We start from the raw sequence: 21580 nt of genomic DNA, 5'->3' as shown, positions 1-21580 counted from the left end.
GTTAGCCGCGCGCACACCGTCTCGCATACCAATGCCGGTTAGTTCCGGTTGCTCCTAATACGGGGAGGAGATTAATATCGATTGAATGGGACAAGTCACTCTCACTCTCCCTACGCTCGCTTTTGCATCACGTACCGTGTCTATTTTAGAGACCTATGCCACCTCCTTCCTTTCCTCGTCTCAATCTCGAATTGATATTCGTTTCAGAATTCAATTTCGTTCTCTTTTGTACGAGCGCGAGGGACACAGATTGTATATTGTTACAAGCGCGTTTTTGAGAAAACGAAATTGTATTATCGTTTTAAGTTTTTTTTTTTTTTTTTTTTTTTTCACTTGAACAAAATTAGAAAAATAGTGGAACGATTTCCATCGACGTCCTCAACCGGGATCGCCATCCTTCAATCTCTCGACGCAAGAATACGCCTCTGATACTCACTTTCACCCGGGCTGCACCCCGGAATCCTCGGGTTTCCGAGCGTAAATGGAATAACGGACACGGCACGAGACACAGAGCTCGTCGACTTTCATACGAGATATGCTGATCCGTGCCTACGGTATTATAATATTATAATTTCTGTGAAACTTAAGAAAAAAAATAAATAAAAATGTTCCATCTCTGTAAATCGAAGGTAAACGGGAATGAATTGACCGTGATCTCGAAAAACGCGATTTATATTTATATTTATCTGATAATTTGGAAATTTTAAATCCATTCTCGATATTTATTTACGCGTATCTCAATAAATAAGTAAGTAAAATCGAACAGAAATATACGTATATATATATATTTTGAACGCTATAAAATTGCTGCTACCTTTCTTCCTTTATATCGTATAAATTGTTCGCTGCGTAGTCCATTCTGTTCGTAGGTAAAACAAAGAAACCAAATCGACGAATTTAGAGCAATTAGCGCCATCTCGCGTTTGGATCCGCGAAGCTCCGATTTGTTATTAGCGTAACAGAATGTACAAGGAGGTATTCGTGACGTCACAAAGAGAAGACGTGCCACTATTTTTGATTATGCAGCTCCTGATACTTTCCACCATTTCGATACATCACTGAAAATTGAAAATTAATTAACTAATGGTTTTTTAATGAAAATCTACGCACTTTTAAGCTCGCATATTAAAGCTGGTGCCTCAGGCAATATTCTCGTTTTAATTTCAATCGCAGATTCTTTTCAATTAATTATTCGTTAATAATTCGTGCGAGCTGAGGCTATCGATAAGCAATATATTTTTCATTAATTTATTATTATTATAACTTTTATTTATAAATATAAATATATTTATATCTGAAACGTTGTTTCCTTCTGTATTTTCTTGTACAATTTTTATTCGTAATTTCTTCGTTTTTTGGAAGAATAAATCGATTGTTTATTATTTGACCGATCTCGAAGTGGAAGTTCGCTCGCTCTTCGTAATCGATAATCGTTAATGAATAATTAATTAATAGAATTTTGCGTTAAAATTGATACGAGAAACATGCTTGAAGCTTAAAAATATCGAAATTTTGCGTAGAAAACTATTAATTAATGAATTTTCCATGCGAAATGGCGGGAAATATTCTCTATCCTTCTCGCACAATGTTGATTTCTCTGTCTACGACTTCGCATACCTCCTTGCACATTCTGCTACGCTAATAACAAATCGAAGCTTCCGCGATTCAAACGCGAGATGGAGCTGATATCCTAAATTTTTATCGATACCTTCTTTTTTTCATATATCGTATCTTTATATACGTATCTTTTTAAATTTTCGTACGTGTAAATATCCTATTATCTTTTTTCTAATATCATTTTATTATTATATACATCGTATACGCATTGCATTTATATTTCTTTCAATTTTTATATATTTTTTGGCATGCCACGACCCTTCCGATTATATTCTCCCATAAGGAATTTTGATTTTACATTGAAAAAATATGAATGAAGAGGAAGTGGAGTGCAAAATTTTTTTGATATCTCATCACGAAGAACTATATCGAGGGTAAGTGTATCGAGAACACGAATTCTTAATTTCTTAACGTGTAATTTTTCTTCTAATCGTTTCGAGTGAATGGATACTCAAGCGCGTTGAATTAATAACAATCTCGATAAAACAATGATCGTCAATTGTTTAGGAGCACGCGTTATCCGGTTTCTTCCTCGACATCCGCTTTTAAATAACGGATATAAGAATGCCACGGTCGTCGAGTTTTGCGTTAAAGTTTAATTATTTATTCACTGGACGCTCTTAAGGAGGTAGACCGGACATACTGTTGGTAATTATTCACGCCCGTTCGAAACATTTCTCCCGTATGGGTGAAGGCTTAACTGTTTCCACGAGAAGTTTCCTTTTTATCCTATTTCTAAACTTGATTATCCAAAATTATCCATTATCGAGAATTACATGGGTATAAAGTACAATGTGTATAACGTAATATTTCGATCGATCGGAATGAATAAAATAATGGCAAGAAAGTCATCCGGGCTAAAATGTGTTTTAGTTATTGAAATATAAATTTACGATAGAAAGCAAGTGAAATTTATTACTCTTTACTTTACGTTCTTCTATTATTAGTACAAATAATAGTTACACGGTATTTAAGAAAGATTGTCGAGAAAGTAATGGTTAAAAAATGGGCTTGGAAGAATGTTAATTATAGTTTCGCTGGCGTTTGGTGTTTGTAGGCAAAACAGTAGGTACTATCTACTGTACCGAGCGCGTTGTTGTCGGAAGAATTAATATTAAGAAGTAACAAATGAAAAAGAGAAAGCGTATGAGATCCGCCTATACCCGGTGTTAAATGCTTTCATCCGGCTTTACGCGTATTTCAATTTTAAGTTCTTATAATACCTGTGTTTATATCCTATTAATTATATCGCTAATGATGACCATTTTTCCTCTATTTTTCGTACGATCGATAAATATAAATCTTGATGACATCGATTATTAAAAATTACGACCATTATTACGAACGAACCAAAGCGATTGTAATTCTAGCATTACAAAAAACAAAAAAAGGAACTCGAAAAACATCGTTAGCGATTACCGTATTGGTCGTAGAATACACGTAGAATTAAAGTCGTAGAAGCAAGAAGAGATATGTATAAAAAGATATATATATACACATGTGCAAATTTCCCGTGTTTTTTAGAATGAAAGAATGGTTATTGTTACGTGGTGATGCTCCCTTTCGCACGGTTGTGAGACATCGTCAGACACCGTCTGTCTCCCTCGATTTTTACGAGTACGATCATCGTTAAGATCCTCTTAATCGGTTATTAGTCCAGTTTCATGCTCGCGCAAGGGGAATTCGCGCGCAAAACATCGAATGATTTCACCCGACAGAGGTAGACACTATGTAATGTTGGCAACATTGGCCAACAATAGACGGAGTGGCGCAGCTTTTCTCCGCGTGGAATTCGAGAATTACGTGTTACACAGGAGGAGAATAGTATCGACTTCTCGAAGGCTCGCTTTCGCGAGGCCGCATCCGGAATCGATTGTGCTGGAAGACACATAGAAACAGGATACGATCACTGACTCACCGGTCATTAGACCCGTTTACAGACATAGGAACTCTATGGCTCCGTCTGTGTACGTGTAATTTTACGGCGAGAATTTATGCACGATTAACGAGAGAAGCTCCGTACGCTTCCTAGCAAGTGCATTAACTTCCTGCTGCGATTAACTTCTTTACGGAATCGTTCGAGAGATTACACCGTGGAGATTAGATTTTTACACGTTATTAAATATATGTTATGTATTAGCTTACGTATCGTATTATTCGAGAGAGTGGAATGATAATTTTACTGGACATTGTATTTTTCGAATAATAGAAGCTAACTGGACAAAATTATGACAGATGTTAAGGGGAAAAAAAAGAAGTTACTAGTTATTCGCTAGACGTCCTCGACAATTCTAACCTATAAATCATTCGATAGATACATTTAGGCTAGATGTAGGCCCGAAATTGGAAATTATAAAATGAAAAAAAAGCACGTACCGCATAATCGATCGTTCGAAAGGAATAAATAATTTGGCAAATAAAGTTAAAAATATTGTTGTTTAACTATAGACAGGTTAAAATTAAAAAAAGGTAGAAAGTTTCCACGATAGATACGAGTAAGTGATTAACTTTTACAAGTTCAATTTACAAAAACAAAAAAACTTATCGACAATTTACAACGATTTAAATTAAAAATAAATATTTTCGAGATATTGTTGATCCGTTAATAAAATTGAAATTTTTTAAATGCTTCTTAAAAATATATACATTTCTCGACTATTGAAACCAGTTACCGACCGACAGTTATCGATCAAGTCGTCTTCCTACGCATTTTTACTCTTTTCCGTAATCCGTAAACGTTTAAAAAGAGGATTTAAAATTTTAATGTGCACAATTATTTTTCACACGTTTGAAAATGAATTTTTTCCGATTAATATACATCGTTCGTACCACTATTCTTGCTCGAAGAAAAATATTCCGGATACCGTGGATCCATTCACCGGTGGCTAATTGCGAGAAACATCGCGTACTGGCGGTGACTTGCTAAAATTTAATCTACTGCGGCCGTCTATGGAAGACGCTCTGATTCCTCGAGTAATCAGAACATGGCGATCGTGGCGAGCGGGATACGAAAATGAATTTCGACATATACAGCCGGGAGCAAAAGAGAACGGTATATGATCGACTTGGAAAAAAAGTAATTTTGGAAATGGCAAATACCAAATTTATCGAGTAAGAGAAAGTGTGAAAGGAGCTCCTTCTTCTTTTCTTACCGCGAAGGTATGCTTATAAAGCAAGATAGACGGATTGAAAAGAGGAAGAAGCAAGACTGGGCTTAGAATTTTTCAAAACGTGGATATAATGCGTTCAATGCACGGTTCGTATGCACGGTTTATGGATCGTGGCCCATACTCGGATGCGATGGATACTCGGCCAATGGAACGTCCCGAATAATACTTTTTAGTTGCGCATCCTACACGATACGAGAATTCAGAAGGATCGTTTCCTTCTGACTTTGCTTTCGAGCAAAGATTCCATCGAATTGGCACGATGGAAATTATTCGCTTTCGAAATCAAACAAATCGGGCCTTCGAAACGATCGAATAATTATTCTTGAAAGCGTAATTCAAAATTACCGCAATATTAAAAGCAAATTTGATTATTTTTAAAAATTAATAATCCTTTGTTCCAACCAATTGATTCCTCCCTCGGGATAGATCGATTATTTCGATCGAGTGACTGATAATGATTCGAATTCTAAAGTTTGCCGATTAATTAAGGATCATTATCCGGAGAAAAGGAAGAAGAAGGAAGATCGTAGCCGAGATCGAGTCAAAAGAGAGGCCCGATAGCGATGGGATCGAGCGTATCGCGAGTAGATTCGAATTTGAAAAAATTCTAATGTGAACACTCAAAGTGAATATATCTTATATATAAACTTATCGTTATCTCGTTCCGATACGAATTTTCAAATTTTCTGGAAGTTGACAAAATTTTCGTCCGTGATTTTCGACGCAAAAAATCGAAGAAGAATGGAATTCGCGTGATCGAATCGAATTTATTACGTTGGGAGCAAGCGTTGAACTTGATCCCATCGCTAGGCCTTGGCACTCGTGAACGCACGAACGACGCCACGAGGAGAAAGTTTCGAAGGCAGGAAGTGAAGTAGGCCACGACTTTGACCGCTCGCAAGGTCCATACTCCCAAGCCACGCTGCTGCTGCTGCTGCCCGTGAGCTTCCATCGATTCGACTTCGTTTCGATTGACGCTGCCTGTCTACCGGGATTGGAAATAAAACGACGACTGTCGCCTTATGCGATCCGTTTACCAACCAGGGGGCATCGTTTCTTGGAATTACGGGCGAAAAATCTAGGTAACGGCGATGATCTTGCCAAACGTCCATCGATCGTCCATCGATCCTGAAACGCGATCGAAACGCTGTGAATGAAAGAAAGAAATTCTGACGCACAAGAAAAGATTGTCGAAATAAACGCATGCACTTACGCGAGCTATTGATGATCCTGGTATTTCTATATACTTCCCTTTCCCCTGTTATAACGGGCTCACCGTTCTTCGAATTCACGCCTCCCTTTCCTCTCTAAACTCTCCGCCATTCCAGATCTAACAAAATTCGTAACATTTGTCGTAACGTTTGTAAACATCTTTTTACAGCCGGGAAAAGCGAAAAACGAGGGACGAAACGAGGAAAAAAAAAAAAAAAAAGAAGCGTAGCGATGAGCGGAATTCATAATAAGAGGATCGGATTGCATCATTCCGTTCATCGTTGTGGAGAACGCAAGAATGCCGATCCCTTATTGTCACTCGTTTAAATCGAATAATAAGAAAGGAAATCGATAAAAAAAAAAAAAGATAATTCCGAAAAGAATTACATACCGCGAAGCGCGATTTCCGGATAGCACAACTCCACGTGGCCTCCTCCCCAGTGGGTCAAGGTTGCTTTTCAATCTGGAAAACAGCGTCACAGCAACCACGCTCGACTCCCCGCTCACGTTTCTATTAATATTTTATCATTCATACTCGCGGTGAGGATCCGCGTGCCAAGTTTCTTCGCTTCGGCCTTCTTCGTGCCCTGGAATCGGGCAATTTTGTTTCGCGACAAATTGTGCTGCTTGTTATTTGGCAACGGCCTGGCGATATCTTTACGACGCTTGTCCAAAAAAACGATCTATTAATAGCACGGCTCGTCGACGCGGTCTATTTTCTGCGCGCGGTTGGAACCAGCCAGCGGATTAAATAACACGCACGGCAATATCTCTTTCCAAACCGATGAAGTTACTTGGAATTATTTATCGAATCATTGTCGTTCGTATTGCTCTCCGTATTTTTTTTCGAGAACGATTTAAACAGCGTAATATTCGATGCGTTGGCCGTCACAATGTTGGTCATCGCATATTATATTTTATTTTACACGCGGTAAGATATTGCAGAGAGATAATTTCACACTAGCAGAGAAAATACGATGACACGACATAAAAAAGTCGCGATGCATTATGAAACATATGTTTGAAAAACTATGGTCAAAACTATAGTTTGTTATATAGGCGCACGTTTAAAAATACGTTTACATTGCACAACACATCCACAAACGTTTTCTTTCTAATGCCGTAATTTTATCTAGATGTATAACAATAACGATATCTATTATCTAACGTAATGTAGAACTTGTGTAACGTATTAAATTTTATCGTTCTAATATTTCGTTCGAGTGACGCGGAATACGTCATAAAATAATGTGGAACAGTTTTATCTTTTAAAGTTTATACTTCTTTCTTTCTTTTTTTTTTTTTCTTATTTACAAACATGATTGCAGAATTGCTGTTGTAACGTTAAATAATAAACTAAATATACTATGAACTATGACGTAATTAGAGTTTATTTGAACTTAGAAACAACTATTTTCGATACTTGCGAAATGATGTTTTTACGCAAATATTTACCCGTATACAATTTAAAAATCCTTACAAATCTGAAACAAAAGATGCAAAATAGACAACAACGATATATCATAATGGAGAAGGAGGTCACCTTAATTCAATAAATTTCCCCCTCCCCCCTTCCCCCTCCAAAAAAAGGAAGAAAAAGAGAAGCAAACCTTTTACGTCTACCGCGTGCACCGAGTTTGCTGTTTGTTCGTTATACCGCAACTTGGTGTAAAAACTCACTGCCGAATTTCCAACGAGCATTCGAATGGGACGACTTTTTGCCCGCTAGAAAGTTTTCAGACCCGCCTCTGTCAACTCTGGAGTACGGAAACGGAGTAAGCCGTACGTGTCCAGAGGCGAGATTATGGAAAAACGGGTAGACATTGGCTGTGCAAAAAGAAAAAAAGAAGAAGATAGGCCGGATTAAAGAAGCGCAAAGATCGAGGAAGAAAACATGCTCGCTTTCGAGTCGGTCACGCATCGTGTGGCGGCTCGATCGCGAAATTGATCTGCCATACTTTCGCCGCGGATACTTGCCAGAAATTATCGACCTTCGGGGACTTGTGTGGTCGAGATTCGTTCGTTAATGTCAATGATGACGTGCCGTGAAGGCGATGATAACGCGTACGACGAAAATGAGAAACCGAGCGAAGATAGAGGAATACGGATGTTCAGATAGAGGTCTCTTTCTTCTCTCTTCTGGTGTACGTATGCGTTCCAAGCTGGAACAGTTTTGAAAGCTCAGATATGTGGAGTGTAAAATATTCCAATTGATTTCTGTTACATTTGATCCCTGGAGATAGGTTTTTTTTATATGTTGTATATAAAACTTCGCTCGATTAATCATTTCTCTTCTCTGGTAATTTGGGTTAATCTTTCCAAGGAATCACTGTAACATATATATGTATGCATTTATTTTTTTCATAATTTAAAAGATACATATTATTCAGAATAAATATTTCTGATTGTTAATTTATAAATTATAAACAAGTTACGGGAGTTATTTGATTATCTTATCATCAGACAGAAAATTTAGAAAAGATAAATTTATGTTTCACAATTTATAACTAACTGTTAAGTGATCGATATATCGATTTATATTATATTTAGATTATTATTAGTTATAAATTATTGCTCAAGAAAGTCAAGAATATACTTATGCTTATATTATTATTCGTGAATAATATCTTGTACGCTTGTATATATAAGACCATTGCTCGCGACCACTAACGATCATTGATTAGCTTCAATCAATGACTACGTCCTCGTTGCGTCTGGCCGTTTACAAGATGAAATTAGACGTTGCTTAAAACGGAGAGCATTTACGCTGATAAATGAATAAATGTAATTGACCGATATATTGATTGCGCGTATTATAGACAAAAATTTACAAAAAGATTAACATTCAGTCGAATAAGATGCTGGAAATAGAAATAGCTTCAAAAAGTATAATTCGCGTATTTGATTCTTTAGATACGTAATTACTTGAGGAGGAAAAGAGATCGGGTTGGAGAAGAAATCGGTAAAAGGACCGAAAATGTTTATTTGATTACGTCCCCGCACCGCGTCCTCCTTTCCTCGAGGAGGTATAGTTGGCAACGCTAGTTAACGCACACGCACCTGCACCGGCGATCGGGCTATAGTGAGTGATAATCGTAGAGTAGGTCAGCGGAACAGTGCCTCTAGCGATCTGCGTTCCTCGCCTTCCCGACTCCTATACGTGTGTTGCTGCCACGTATACACCGGCCTGGCCGTGTGTATCCGTGTGTGCGTGTGTGTCCATGCGAGCACGGATAAAGGCAGGCTCACTCAAGCCGTGTGTGACAAGAAACGAGTCGAAGACGAGGCGATGCCGTCTGGACGAAACATCCATCCGACCTCTACTTGACTTTTATCCCATACAATTTTATTCGGACGCCGATTCGGTGTCCGTTTTGCCGTTTTCGTCGATGACGGTAAACATCACCCATCCCCCATGTTTCTGTTTTGTAACGTGATACTTCGGCTCAAGATAAGGTTTCGTTCCGTGTGGACGACTTCTTTTTCCAGAAGGAAGGTGGAAACTGGAATTTGAAAGAAGATAGTTATAGATAAATTGAGGCATTCGCATATACGAAATATATTTTCGTTCCTGCCACAATATTATTGGGACATATCTCACTACCGATTAATCGCTTTTATCGTGAACGTGAACTTCTATCTTGTGTTATATTTAAATTCTAAATTGTACGTATATATATATTTATTGCAACGTTATACTTTTAATAATAGAATAAGAATAAAAGCTGTAAATGCAAGAATCCTATCATTCTGTTAGATTAAAGGAAAGGTAGTAATTTTCCCATAGAAAGATGACCAATTTCACGCAGGAACGTGTTTTACCGCTTTACAATTAAAGTTACTGTATACTCATTTGTAAGAAAGGCACACGCGATCATGGGAACTACCGTAAAAGTATGTGTAACGAAGAAAATAAGGTAAACAAAATAAATAATATAAATTAGGCAGTAGATATTCGTATTCGTGGAAAAAATTGAAAGAAATCAATCACTCGAGAGTTTCCCTAGATATATAAATAGATCATAAAGAAAGAAGAATTTATCGAAAATGATAATCAGCCGGATGGGTGGAGTCGAGTGAGAGGTACAGAAGAGCATAGAAAGTTCGTATCATGAAATTGCATTCCATAAAGAATGGAAAGTCGGTGCATAATCCTTTTCATTATTCTTCTTTCCTTTTTTTTTTTTCCTTTTTTTTCTTCAACCGCCAGATGGAATGCGCGAACGTGAAACGAATTACATCGTGAAATACTGGAACGATTTCTGATCAGACTTTTTTTCGCTAGAGGCGCTTCTGCGTACAACCGATCAGAAAGATTACGAGGAGTACGACGACCGACGGCTGGGCTAGATTAAGACAACGAGGTCACGTGCCAGTAGAAGCGTTACGTATGAGCCATTCCAGGGGAAGTCAATATGATGATTATTCAATTTTTTTTTTGTTACTCTGAAAAATCATGTTACCAGAACATTATTAATTTATTTAATTAATGTTATTACACGTTTATATATAATACATCATAAATCAAGCATTGCAAACGTCTTACCCTCTTCAGAAATTCAGAAATATCATTTATTTCATCTTTATCGATGATAATGATTCTAATTTTATTAGATAATTGTTACAATTATAAAAATAATTATTTAGATTGTATATATTCAAATAGATTTATGGCAATTGCTAATGTAATATATAACGTAATATAAATGTCTGATGTTTTAGAAATATTATAATTTAGAATATTATGTAAAATAAATCATTGAAAATAAATTAAAAAATAAATCAGATTTAATACAGACAAAAAAATATCACATACCAATTCAAAGCTTGTTTAAATACTTTAATGTAAAAATTCCTGCAATAAAATTACAAATAATTAAATAATCTATTAATATAAATGCATTATTTTGTTTATAATAACAACGTATTATTACCCTATTATCCTATTAATCATCCTTAAAAATCATTACGAATTCTAATTTTTTAATAAAAATGTAGTAAAGATTCTTAAAAATTTTTAAAGATAAGAATTTACATGAAAAAGATAAAAAGAGTAAAAAAAAATTAAACAGAATTATATCGAAAAAAAAAAAAGAACTCAATTCTTAACGCCTACAAATTGCTTACATAATTTCTAATAAAAATGAAACATTTGCATTAAAATATGCAAAAAGTTCTCGCAACTGTCGCTTGTACGCATATTGCCTATAATTAATTGGAAAAATTGTATCAGGAATAATGGCGAGTACATAACATACGGAAGTAGAAATGTGAGAATGGCCGTTCGAAGGACGCAACTGATTCATTAATCATAACATTGACACAGTGCTGCTAAGAAAATAGTAACGATTACAGAAAGCTCAAATATCAGCAGGTAGGAAATCGAAGCGACGTATACTAGATGCGTGCGCACACAATGTTTTTCTACGATTTATAAGATGACGTATTACGCATCAAAAAATATAGTCTATGCCAGACAAATAATTAGAATATTTTAATTCTAACATTCTAATTGATCCTTTATAGATGCGAAATGCATGCGAAAGAAAGAAGCTCTAGTTTGCTTCGTTGAATTCAAATACTTATTTAATCTGTGTTTATTAAAATCATTGATTTTTAGGTTATTATATGTAATTATAATTATTTCGACGACAAAACGAAGATCATAAATATGTTTTTCTGAAATATAAGATTTTTTTAATTAAAATAATTGTATATTCGTCATTTCGAAATTTATTCAATAATACATTCACCTTTCTTTTTATATTTTAATATTAAAATAATCAATATTTATTCATGCAAATTGAAAATTCGCTGATGATTATAGATTGTCGATGCGATTAACACATCACAAATTAATGGAATTTCACACCTTAAGGAAATACACTTGGCAACACACTATAGGTATTATATTCCTACATTTACATCTATTTCCGTCTTTTAGGTACCGTTTTCCCCACTTGACAGTTGATCGTATGTGTCAGCGACGTTGCGTGAAGCATGATTGAACCAGAACTATACGCAGTCCCTTCATCCCCTCGTAACGCAGGCGAGCGCAACAGCCAGTGATAGTCGGTCATACGTGGCGTACGTACACTTATCGTGCTTCAGTATCGAAGCGAAGTCTGCACAATTCGACATTTATTAGTACACATGAGGCGAGAATATAAATAGCAAGTAAAGAGATGTATACTCCATAAGAAGAACAGAGATAAAATACAAGAGAGGGCTGCAATTTTATTGTTAGAGTGCGTGCAAGTCGGTATGCTCAATTATAATTAAGTAATAACGTCAAAAAACAACACGCGGCCTCAGTCGATCAGTAACGTTGAAGCCTTGAACACGCTTGTACTAATTCGAAACTCCCGCCGTGCAGAGCGCCAATCGTTGAGCACCGTGATCATAGGTGCATACCCGCCAATCGTTCGTGATGCTGCACACGAGGACCCTCGCCGTCGCTGCAGCATCGCCTATCCTCGTTGAAAATGTCTTACCGTCTTGGTTGCTTCGCGCGTCTAGCAGCCATGTTGTGTCCACGCGTTCCATTGGTGACCGTGCATTTAATCGTGGTCAAATATCACGTGAGATCATGCTCGAAAATTACCAAAAGATACGTGAAAAGTACAAGTGTAAGTATATGTTGGCACTAGTTGCAGCCATTTTACTTTGGTGTCTTTCTCAGTTCCACTAGTCTCGCTGATATTCTATCTCAATCGTTCTTGTATGTGTTCTGCCGCGCCATTTGAGTCCGGGCATGCGCACTTATAAATACTTTGATATTTTAAATCGATGATAATGGCGCGAGACCTTGATAGTCATTTATACACGCGGAAATTATAATTGATACATTAATAAATCCCCCTTTTCAGGAAATGTTCGATTTACTCTTAATGATAAAATTAAATATCGATTGTCCTTTGAAAATGTGCATATATTTACACATCTGTTGCATGAAAGAACGTTATTATCAATTGCTTCTGGCAAATTTCCAAAATCTTCAATACGATGCATTGAATCTATTAAGAGTTCTCATTATTACAAGTACTAATAACCATGATTTATAGACTTTAAGATAACTGTTATAAAACGTATTTACGTGATACAATATTGAATTAAATTACGGAAATTACATTGGTTAAATATCAATTTATTGGCATGTATTTAGTAATTAATTATTAGAAAAAAAATTGTATATCAGAATTTATATGTAAAAAAATGCAAAATAGAAAAATCTAGGACGGTAAGAAATATTTCGTTTCGAGCATTTGCAAAATGCTTATCATGAATTGAAATGGAATAATAATCTCGTGTGTTACCTTGTTATTTAGTTGAAAATTTTTCGTACAAGGCCACGTTTGTAAAATCACGCATGTCTCTGTATCATACATCATATTCTGTTTTCATCTTGCTTATATGCTCTGATCATCTAGAAACAGAAAAAATAACCATTGATTTCAAATTATACTGCATAAGATATAAGAAATTATAAAAGATATAATATTAAGTATCATAATAATAACTTTTTAATTTGTTTACTATTGTAACCTTTTTGAGATAAAATTAAGATTTATTTTTCATATCAGATATTTTCCAACTAAAGATGATAAAACTGAAACAAATAATAATTTCAAATTATTATTTTTTATTTCAAATAAAATTTAATAAATCTGAATTTAAATAGAAATTCAGCGTATACTTATCCCATTTAAATATTAATCAATTTCTTCTTCAGCTAAGAAACTTCCCCAAGACGTGAATCCGAAAGGAGTGTTTTCTTGCAATGAGCTTGACCTGAAAGAAGTCCAAGTATATGGATTTGATTATGATTACACTTTGGCTTGTTACAAACCATCCATGGATTACTTACTGTATAATCTTGGACGTGATATGCTTATTCAAAAATACAAGGTACATCAAACAATAATATATATATATATATATATACATTAATTTACTAATTATAATTTTTTTAATTAACGAAAAAAATTCTCTGTATACAATATATCAATCGTGAAAACGTGCGACAAACTTTCAAACTCGGCAAGATTACTAATTCAAACTAGGGAACGAAACTTTCTAACTCATTTCTGCTCGCGAAATTTAGTTCATCAGGAGTATTTTCTCGAAAATCAAACGACAATTACGGCCGAACGAGAATTTCAATTGAAACTTGACGCAAACTCGTTTAATCGGCTGTACAGTACCCCGAGGGAATCAGCAACCTCGAGTACAAGAAGGATTTCGCTGTTCGTGGCCTCCATTATGACATCGAAAAGGGTCTGCTACTAAAACTCGACAGCTTCTTGCAAATTCAATTTGGCACCGTTTATCGCGGTTTACATCCAGTACCCGACGACGAGGTCCTTAGACTCTATAAAAACCGGATAATACCAATCGCTTATGTAGAAGCGCCACATAAACATTCTCATGTAAGCATATTTGAACGAACTTGATAATTAATTAATTATAAGTGCGATGTTCTTTTTTATTATTTTCCTGAAAATTTTAAAATAATTTTATCTTATTTTCGTTTAAATGTAAAAATCTTTCAATATTTTTCAACTTTTTATGTATTCGTGACTATATCTGAAACAATAAATATAACAGATATAAAATATTTTTTTAAAAGGATAACATAAAAAATCCAACTAACAATAATATTCAATAATGTGAAAAGATGCATGAATATATTTTAACTTTCCTTTTTTCGATTTTATTCTGAACAAAAATTGAAAATATAAGAACTTACTTACTTACAGTAATTGAAGTGACTATTTGTTTGTTTTTGTTGCACGCATCAACTTATGTGTTTTTCATGACGGATGTTTTTCAACATAAATATAGAAAGTAAGTGTTACGTTGTACTTCTATGTATATGCGATATGTGTATTTCTATATGTATACAGATTTTGTGTGTATAATGAGAATTAAATTTCTTTTAGGAAGCATTGCACCGGACAAAAATGGTTCAATTGGCTGACTTATTTTCGGTACCAGAAATGGGCCTTCTATGTAACGTTACGGAATATTTCCTTAGAAATCATATCGATTATCATCCTGAAATACTTTTTAGAGATGTAAAGGTAAAAAAGAAGAAAAAAAAAAAATCTATACAAAAGTTAAAAAATTAATTACAATTGTTTTTGATAAAAATAGATATTATTATTTCTTATTTAGAATTCTGTACAAAGTTGTCATCCCATAATGCATGGAATGGTAGTGAAAAATGTTTCCGAATATTTGGAACAAAATAGAGATTTGAAAAGATTCTTTGATCGACTTAAAAGAGCTAACAAAAAAATGTTTCTAGTAACTAATAGTCCCTTCCATTTTGTGTAAGTATTATGATATATTATAATGAATAATAATAATAACATAATGTTATATACAATTAATATTTTTAGCGATATTGGAATGAAATTCTTGGTTGGTGATGATTGGAAAGATTATTTCGATGTGGTAATAGTACAAGCAAGAAAGCCAAAATTCTTCACAGAAGAATCTCGACCTCTTAGAATATACGATGAAATTAATAAAACACAGCTGTGGGATCGAGTTACTAAGCTTGAAAAAGGAGTTATTTATCTTGAAGTATGTATAAAACGTTTTATATTCTTTTTTAATATCTAAGAATTGATATTAGTTTTAAAATCAGGGCACAGTTAAACAATTACAAGATATGACGGGATGGCAAGGACATCAAGTATTATATTTTGGAGATCATCCTTATAGCGATCTAGCGGATGTAACTTTGGAACATGGTTGGCGAACTGGAGCCATAATTAAAGAATTAACGGTAAATTTGTAAATAAACTTGTAATTTATTACATGTATTCAAAATAATTATTTGTATGAAATTTTTATTTAAATTTGTTATTTGTTCATTAGAATTGTTATTTTTAAAAATTGATTTTTCGGGATATTATTTATATATATTATATATAGATAATAGTATATTTTTATATATTGCAGCATGAAATTGCAACGTTAAATAATCCAAAATTTAAAGAAAATGCAAATTGGTTACAAATGCTAACAGGATTAATTGAAGAACATCAAGATTATGAAGGGCCAGATGTACAAACGATACTCAACGAATGGATCGAGGAAAGAGATGAATTAAGAAACGAGATAAAACGAGTATTTAATAAGCAATTTGGATCTGTGTTCAGAACATATCATAATCCTACATATTTTTCAAGAAGACTTTTCAGATTTGCCGATATTTATATGAGTTCAATTACGAATCTGTTAGAATATTCAACAAGTCACACTTTTTATCCAAGAAGAGGTGTAATGCCACATGAATATACAAGTTATTTCGTATAATATATAGTTCTAATATTTAGATTTTTAATTAGAAGCATTCGATGCTTTAAAATGTGATAGAAATGAATCAAAATCAATATCTCAATTGAAAATTCTAGAAGAAATAAAAATATTAAAAAATAAATATTTAAAACGCATTTGCGTTTTATGTAGATAAAAAGAGAATATTAGACTGCTTAATGTGTTAACTTTGCGAAAAAGTATATTGTTATATATAACTTATATATGGATAATTTTATTTAGATAAAATACTATAATTGATTTATTAAAAAATTCCATTACAAAGATTTAGAATAAATAAATCTATGTACATTAGGTTTACAGGTATTGTTTAAAATATCTAAAAATTGCTAAAAATAAAATCGTAAAAAAAAAAAAAAAAATGAAAGAATCTACGTAAAACAAAAATGTACTACATTTTCAAGATTAAAACTGTTCTATTTGATTATTTTTTTCTTTATGATAAATAGATACAAATAATTTATTCAGGTACAAAATTCGTTACACTAATTATAAGTGTTAAAAATAATATTCATTATCAAATCGCAATATATATGTATAAATATTGTAAAACAGCCATATGAAAATTATTTTATATTTTGTAACAAAGTACAATGATATATTTGATAAGAGAATATAAAAGTTGAAGTTAATAGGATTATTTCTAATAACTGTGATTTTAATTTCAAATATAAATTGATTCTTTTATATTTACTACCTAAAATATTTTTGCTGCTATATATGAAAAATAGGAGTCTTTTTATTTTTTAAATATTCATTTATTTTAATTTCAATCTTTTTCGCAAAATAAAAAATATTTTCTTATAATAGCACTTATAATATTCAGTAGAAAAGTATATCGTATAAAAGTTATGTAAATTATCTAAAAAATTTTTGTGAATTTGAAATTTCTGAAAAAGTTAACCAACTATGAGGAAATCATTCCTTTAATCATAATATATAAATTGATCTGAGATGTTTTATTTTTTTATTCTAGAGTAGAAATTTTTGAAAACAAAATAAAAAAATATTCTACATATTAATGTTATTTAGTTTAATATTTATGTTATATGCAAAAAGAATATATATATATATATATTATTTACATTGAATTATATTATATTATAATTAATATGTAAAAGAAAAATTGTTAATATTTTGTTTATCAAAATGGAATAATTTTTTTTGTTTCGATAACGAATTTTTGTTTAAATGCAAATGTGTTCAAATGTATATGAATGATCTGATTAATCAATAAAAATCAATTAATCCAAAGCTAGTATGTTTTTTCCAACATGAATTTAGCATCATTTTACTCTTCAATATTTCATTTTTAAAAATTTTTTAAAGCATCAATATTTATTAAAAATTACATTTCGGCTTATTCAAAATAAATAAAATAACTTCAATATATAAATTTAATAATAATTATGAAATTTCAATAATTTTTTTAAAAATTTATATTTTTTCAAACATTAATTTAATAAATAAAAAAATAAAACAATATAAAATATAAGTATTATTATATATATGTATATAAATATATTTTATTTTAACTGACTTTTATTAGTGATAAAATATTATTTTATTATATTATTTCTTCTCACAGATAATATTCTAATTATATTATTAATTATAAAATTTATGAAATATATCATAAAATACAAATTAAAAATGATTCATAAAAAAACAATGTTTTAATAAAAGTTGTATAAAAAATATGAAAGTTGATTAATTTTTATTTTTTGCTAAAGATAAATTGTAAATGTTTTATAATATAAATTATAATAATAGCTACAATTCATGTTGGATTTGATAATAAAATCAAACAACTATATGAATTTAAGAGCATAACATGTGTATAACATATATAATGTCATATATGAATGTGTATATGTGTGTGTATATATATATATATATATATATATATATATATATTTATATACATATATATAAATTATAATATTTATAAATTATTGAAATATATTTAAACAGATATCAGAGATACAGTATATTTACATAATGTTCTCTCATACTCATGCAAATACAACATACACACAGCACTGTCCTATATATCATCGAATACAGTCAGTCCACAGTATTTATTTATTTATTTATATACTTGAAGTGTATCTGTATTCGATGGATATTATGAAAATGACTTTAATTATATTTATTTCATCTAATTATCGCACAATTTCAAGCTAAACTTAATAATCCACAGCCAATGGCTGTTAGGTAGCATATTTTCGGTATACATCCTAGAGTTTTTTAAAATGCGACTTTAATCACGATTTTTATTTCGTATATCAATGGTACGAAATCTATATCTATATATATATATATATATTTATATAAATATTATTATATTTTTATATATAAATATATATATCGATGATAAAGGATATTAACATTGCTGAAAATTAATTTTATGTTCAGTCTGCAAGTATGTTATCAATTATTCAGTAAGTCAATTACTCAAAATTATTATAAAAATTCATATATTATAAATTATGAATAACGAATTAAATTATGTGCATGCATTATTTACATTATGTATATGTTGAATTTCAATAACAAGTTATGAGAAATGATAGTAAGATAATTTATATATAATTCAGATAAAAATTTAATCATATTTTATAATGCGTTTTAATTAATTGTCATTTTTTTGACTTACTGACCGATTAATAATTTTTCACATACAGTCTTCTGATTTTATGCAGATGCAAAACATATAACTACCAACGAGGTAGATTAGTAAAATGAAATTTTATCTAAAATAGCAAAAATTGTGTCGCAAAGATAACGACATTATGAAATCACGAATTTTATTTGAGCTAGAACCATAAAAAATGAAAAAAATAACTAATTAAAATGGAATTTAAATTGGAAAGGAGATCCATGGAAGTGATGAAATTCTTGATAAGGATTAAATCCTTGTTGATGTTTTCCTGATTCAGGATCTAATGGATCTTCTCCTTGGTCAAATTTCGCTCTTTTTTCATCATCAGTTAATACTTCTTTGGCAGCTGCAATATCAATAAATCTTTTTTCTGCCAATTTCTTTTCTTCTCCTTCTTGAAAATTATCAGGATGCCACTTTTGTGCAGCTTTTCTATATGCTTTGATAATATCACGTTTAGATGCTGTTCTTGGCACACCCAAAATTTTATAATAATCTCGAGATTCAGAAAGTTTTTGTCGTTGTTGCGCTTTATGAAGACCTTGCTTTGCTCTTTGTAAACTCATATCAATTTCTAAAGCCTCTTTAAAATCTCTAATAGCTAGTTTAAAATAATAAATATATTATTTATATATAGTAAATTATATTAATAATACAAATCTATATATGATATGTTCTCTCATTTTAATCTTTATATGTATTTGTTTTTTTAATTCATTATTTTAAAAAAATTATTTAAAAAAATATTTTAAATATTTTGAAAAAAACATTTTATGATAGATATAAAATATTAATATTAATATTAATTATTTCAGAATTTAATGATAATATCCAGACAAGATTTGTATTTATTTGTATTTATTCAATGTATAGTAAGTTTTTATGTAAAAAAATTTTTTTTAATAATTTGGGAGAAAATCTTATGCAAGCATTGCATAAGTTAAAACACTTATGACTATAAATATATAACTTACCATCATCAAACATTTCAGCAGCAAGATAAGCTTCTGCTCTATCACAATATACTGCAGCTTCTTTTCTTATTTTTAATGCTTCATGACAATTTTTAATTGCCTGAGTTGGTTCCTGATTACTAGTATAACATTTACAGAGATGTTGATGAGCAAGGAAACGTACATTGATTATTTGTGGTTCAAGTTTAAGTATAGACAATGCTGAATCTATACAATTAGTATAATCTCTTTTATCTTCATATTCTGTTGCAGATATTAATAATTTTGCTACCTTTTTAACTTTTTTGTAAAATGAAAAACATTTTGAATGTTCTGGATCAAGTTTCAAACATTCTCGAATCTCCCTATATATATATATAACATGTATATATAATTTTAATTGTATAAATTTAAATATGAAATATGAAATAATAATATAATAATTTAAAATATTTACATTTATTACTCACTTTAATGATTCTTCAACTTGTCCAAGACGATAATGCAAAGTAGCTAATTTTAAAAATCCTTGTGTATTGTCAGATTGTAATTTGGTTGTAGAACGTACGTCAGAAATAGCACTAATATAATCTTCAAGTATTTCATATAATTCAGCTCTACGTTGTCTAAGTTCAGCTGACCATGGACATACTTCTATAACTCTAGTAATTTGATGCACAGCTGCTGCATAATCACCACTCATTTTTAATCTGTCTACAATTAATAAATCTTCTTGGGCAGGTGCTATTTTATATAAGGCATTATAGGCATCTGAATTCTGTGGTTCAATTGCTAACTATAATTGAGGAAAAGTAAAAATTTATAATATAATTATATGTGAATAATAAAAATATATTAAAAAAAAATATATTACAAACAAAAAAAACTTACCACATCTCGAAAATCTGCTTCTGCTTTTTCAAATTGAGCTTGTTTAAGTAATACATTACCACGTTGTAATCTTGCAGAAGTAAAATCTGGTTTCAATTCCAAAACTCTATCAAGATCAAGAAGTGCAAATTTAGCTTTACCTAATGCTAGATATACTGTGCCCCTTTTATAATATGTCAAATAGTTGTTTGGATCTCCCTCTATAAAAAAAATATATATCAACATTTGAATTTTAATGACAGATCTTATTTTTTATAAATCTATAAAAAAAAATCAAAAAAATAAAACAAATGATTATAAATATAACTTACCAACAGCTGCATGATAATGTGACAGTGCATCCTGTAATTGTCCTTTTGCTAAAAATTCTCTACCTAATTCCAAATGCCTGTCAATTTCTAATTGCGAAACACTTCCAACCACTAGAATACAAACTCGTTAAATGTTATATTGCAAAATAGACATTTAAAGGTACTTTAGGTTAGGATTAATTACCATCTAAAGACAGATCCAATAAGACCAATAATAAACCACAATGATACATGACTGAATAAAAAGAGTGAGCCACGATAATATGAATATTTCAATACATAAGAAAACAAAGTTGCTGGCTTTAGAAGCCTCTATCTAACCACCCGATATCACAAAACTGTTCAGCCACGCCGCCATTGCAATCGTGGTCTTATATGATTGGTCCAAGTTGCACCAATAGGATTGACCTT

The 21580-nt window shown here is 31.6% G+C and overlaps 2 protein-coding genes and 1 long non-coding RNA gene across 14 annotated transcripts; 1 reads left to right on the top strand and 2 right to left on the bottom strand.

The window, feature by feature from the left end:
• Positions 1–2505: 2505 nt before the first annotated feature.
• Positions 2506–13785, bottom strand: LOC116414184 (uncharacterized). Of its 12 annotated transcripts, XR_015294923.1 has the most exons (9): positions 12494–12714; positions 11753–12124; positions 11505–11678; positions 9060–9502; positions 7977–8328; positions 7610–7826; positions 6391–7483; positions 6001–6117; positions 2506–5934 (listed from the first exon to the last, which is right to left on the bottom strand). It is a non-coding gene; the product is annotated as an uncharacterized LOC116414184 (long non-coding RNA). The 12 variants fall into 12 exon arrangements; XR_015294920.1 differs by lacking the exons at positions 11505–11678; positions 11753–12124 and having other exon boundaries at positions 2506–5915; positions 12494–12633; XR_015294922.1 differs by lacking the exons at positions 2506–5934; positions 6001–6117; positions 6391–7483; ... (1 more) ...; positions 7977–8328; positions 12494–12714 and adding exons at positions 13316–13425; positions 13520–13785 and having other exon boundaries at positions 8337–9502.
• Nt5c (5' nucleotidase C) lies at positions 12430–17603 on the top strand. Its single transcript, XM_003692693.4, has 8 exons — positions 12430–12628; positions 13732–13907; positions 14201–14428; positions 14942–15082; positions 15177–15334; positions 15404–15590; positions 15655–15795; positions 15972–17603. The coding sequence occupies exons 1-8, from the start codon at positions 12430–12432 to the stop codon at positions 16326–16328; spliced, it is 1587 nt and encodes a 528-aa protein (XP_003692741.2). The 3' UTR covers positions 16329–17603.
• Positions 17604–18293: 690 nt separating this feature from the next.
• On the bottom strand, positions 18294–21580 carry P58IPK (dnaJ homolog subfamily C member P58IPK). Its single transcript, XM_003692692.4, has 6 exons — positions 21354–21580; positions 21170–21280; positions 20859–21058; positions 20438–20763; positions 19989–20332; positions 18294–19615 (listed from the first exon to the last, which is right to left on the bottom strand). Exons 1-6 carry the CDS (start codon positions 21400–21402, stop codon positions 19197–19199), a joined length of 1449 nt encoding a protein of 482 aa, XP_003692740.2. The 5' UTR covers positions 21403–21580; the 3' UTR covers positions 18294–19196.

The sequence above is a fragment of the Apis florea genome, unplaced genomic scaffold (assembly GCF_048593485.1).
Source record: "Apis florea isolate Af1SG1 unplaced genomic scaffold, ASM4859348v1 contig_3802_pilon, whole genome shotgun sequence".
In the NCBI taxonomy this organism is placed as follows: Eukaryota; Metazoa; Arthropoda; class Insecta; order Hymenoptera; family Apidae; genus Apis; species Apis florea.
This window is presented reverse-complemented; position numbering and strand designations above follow the sequence as displayed.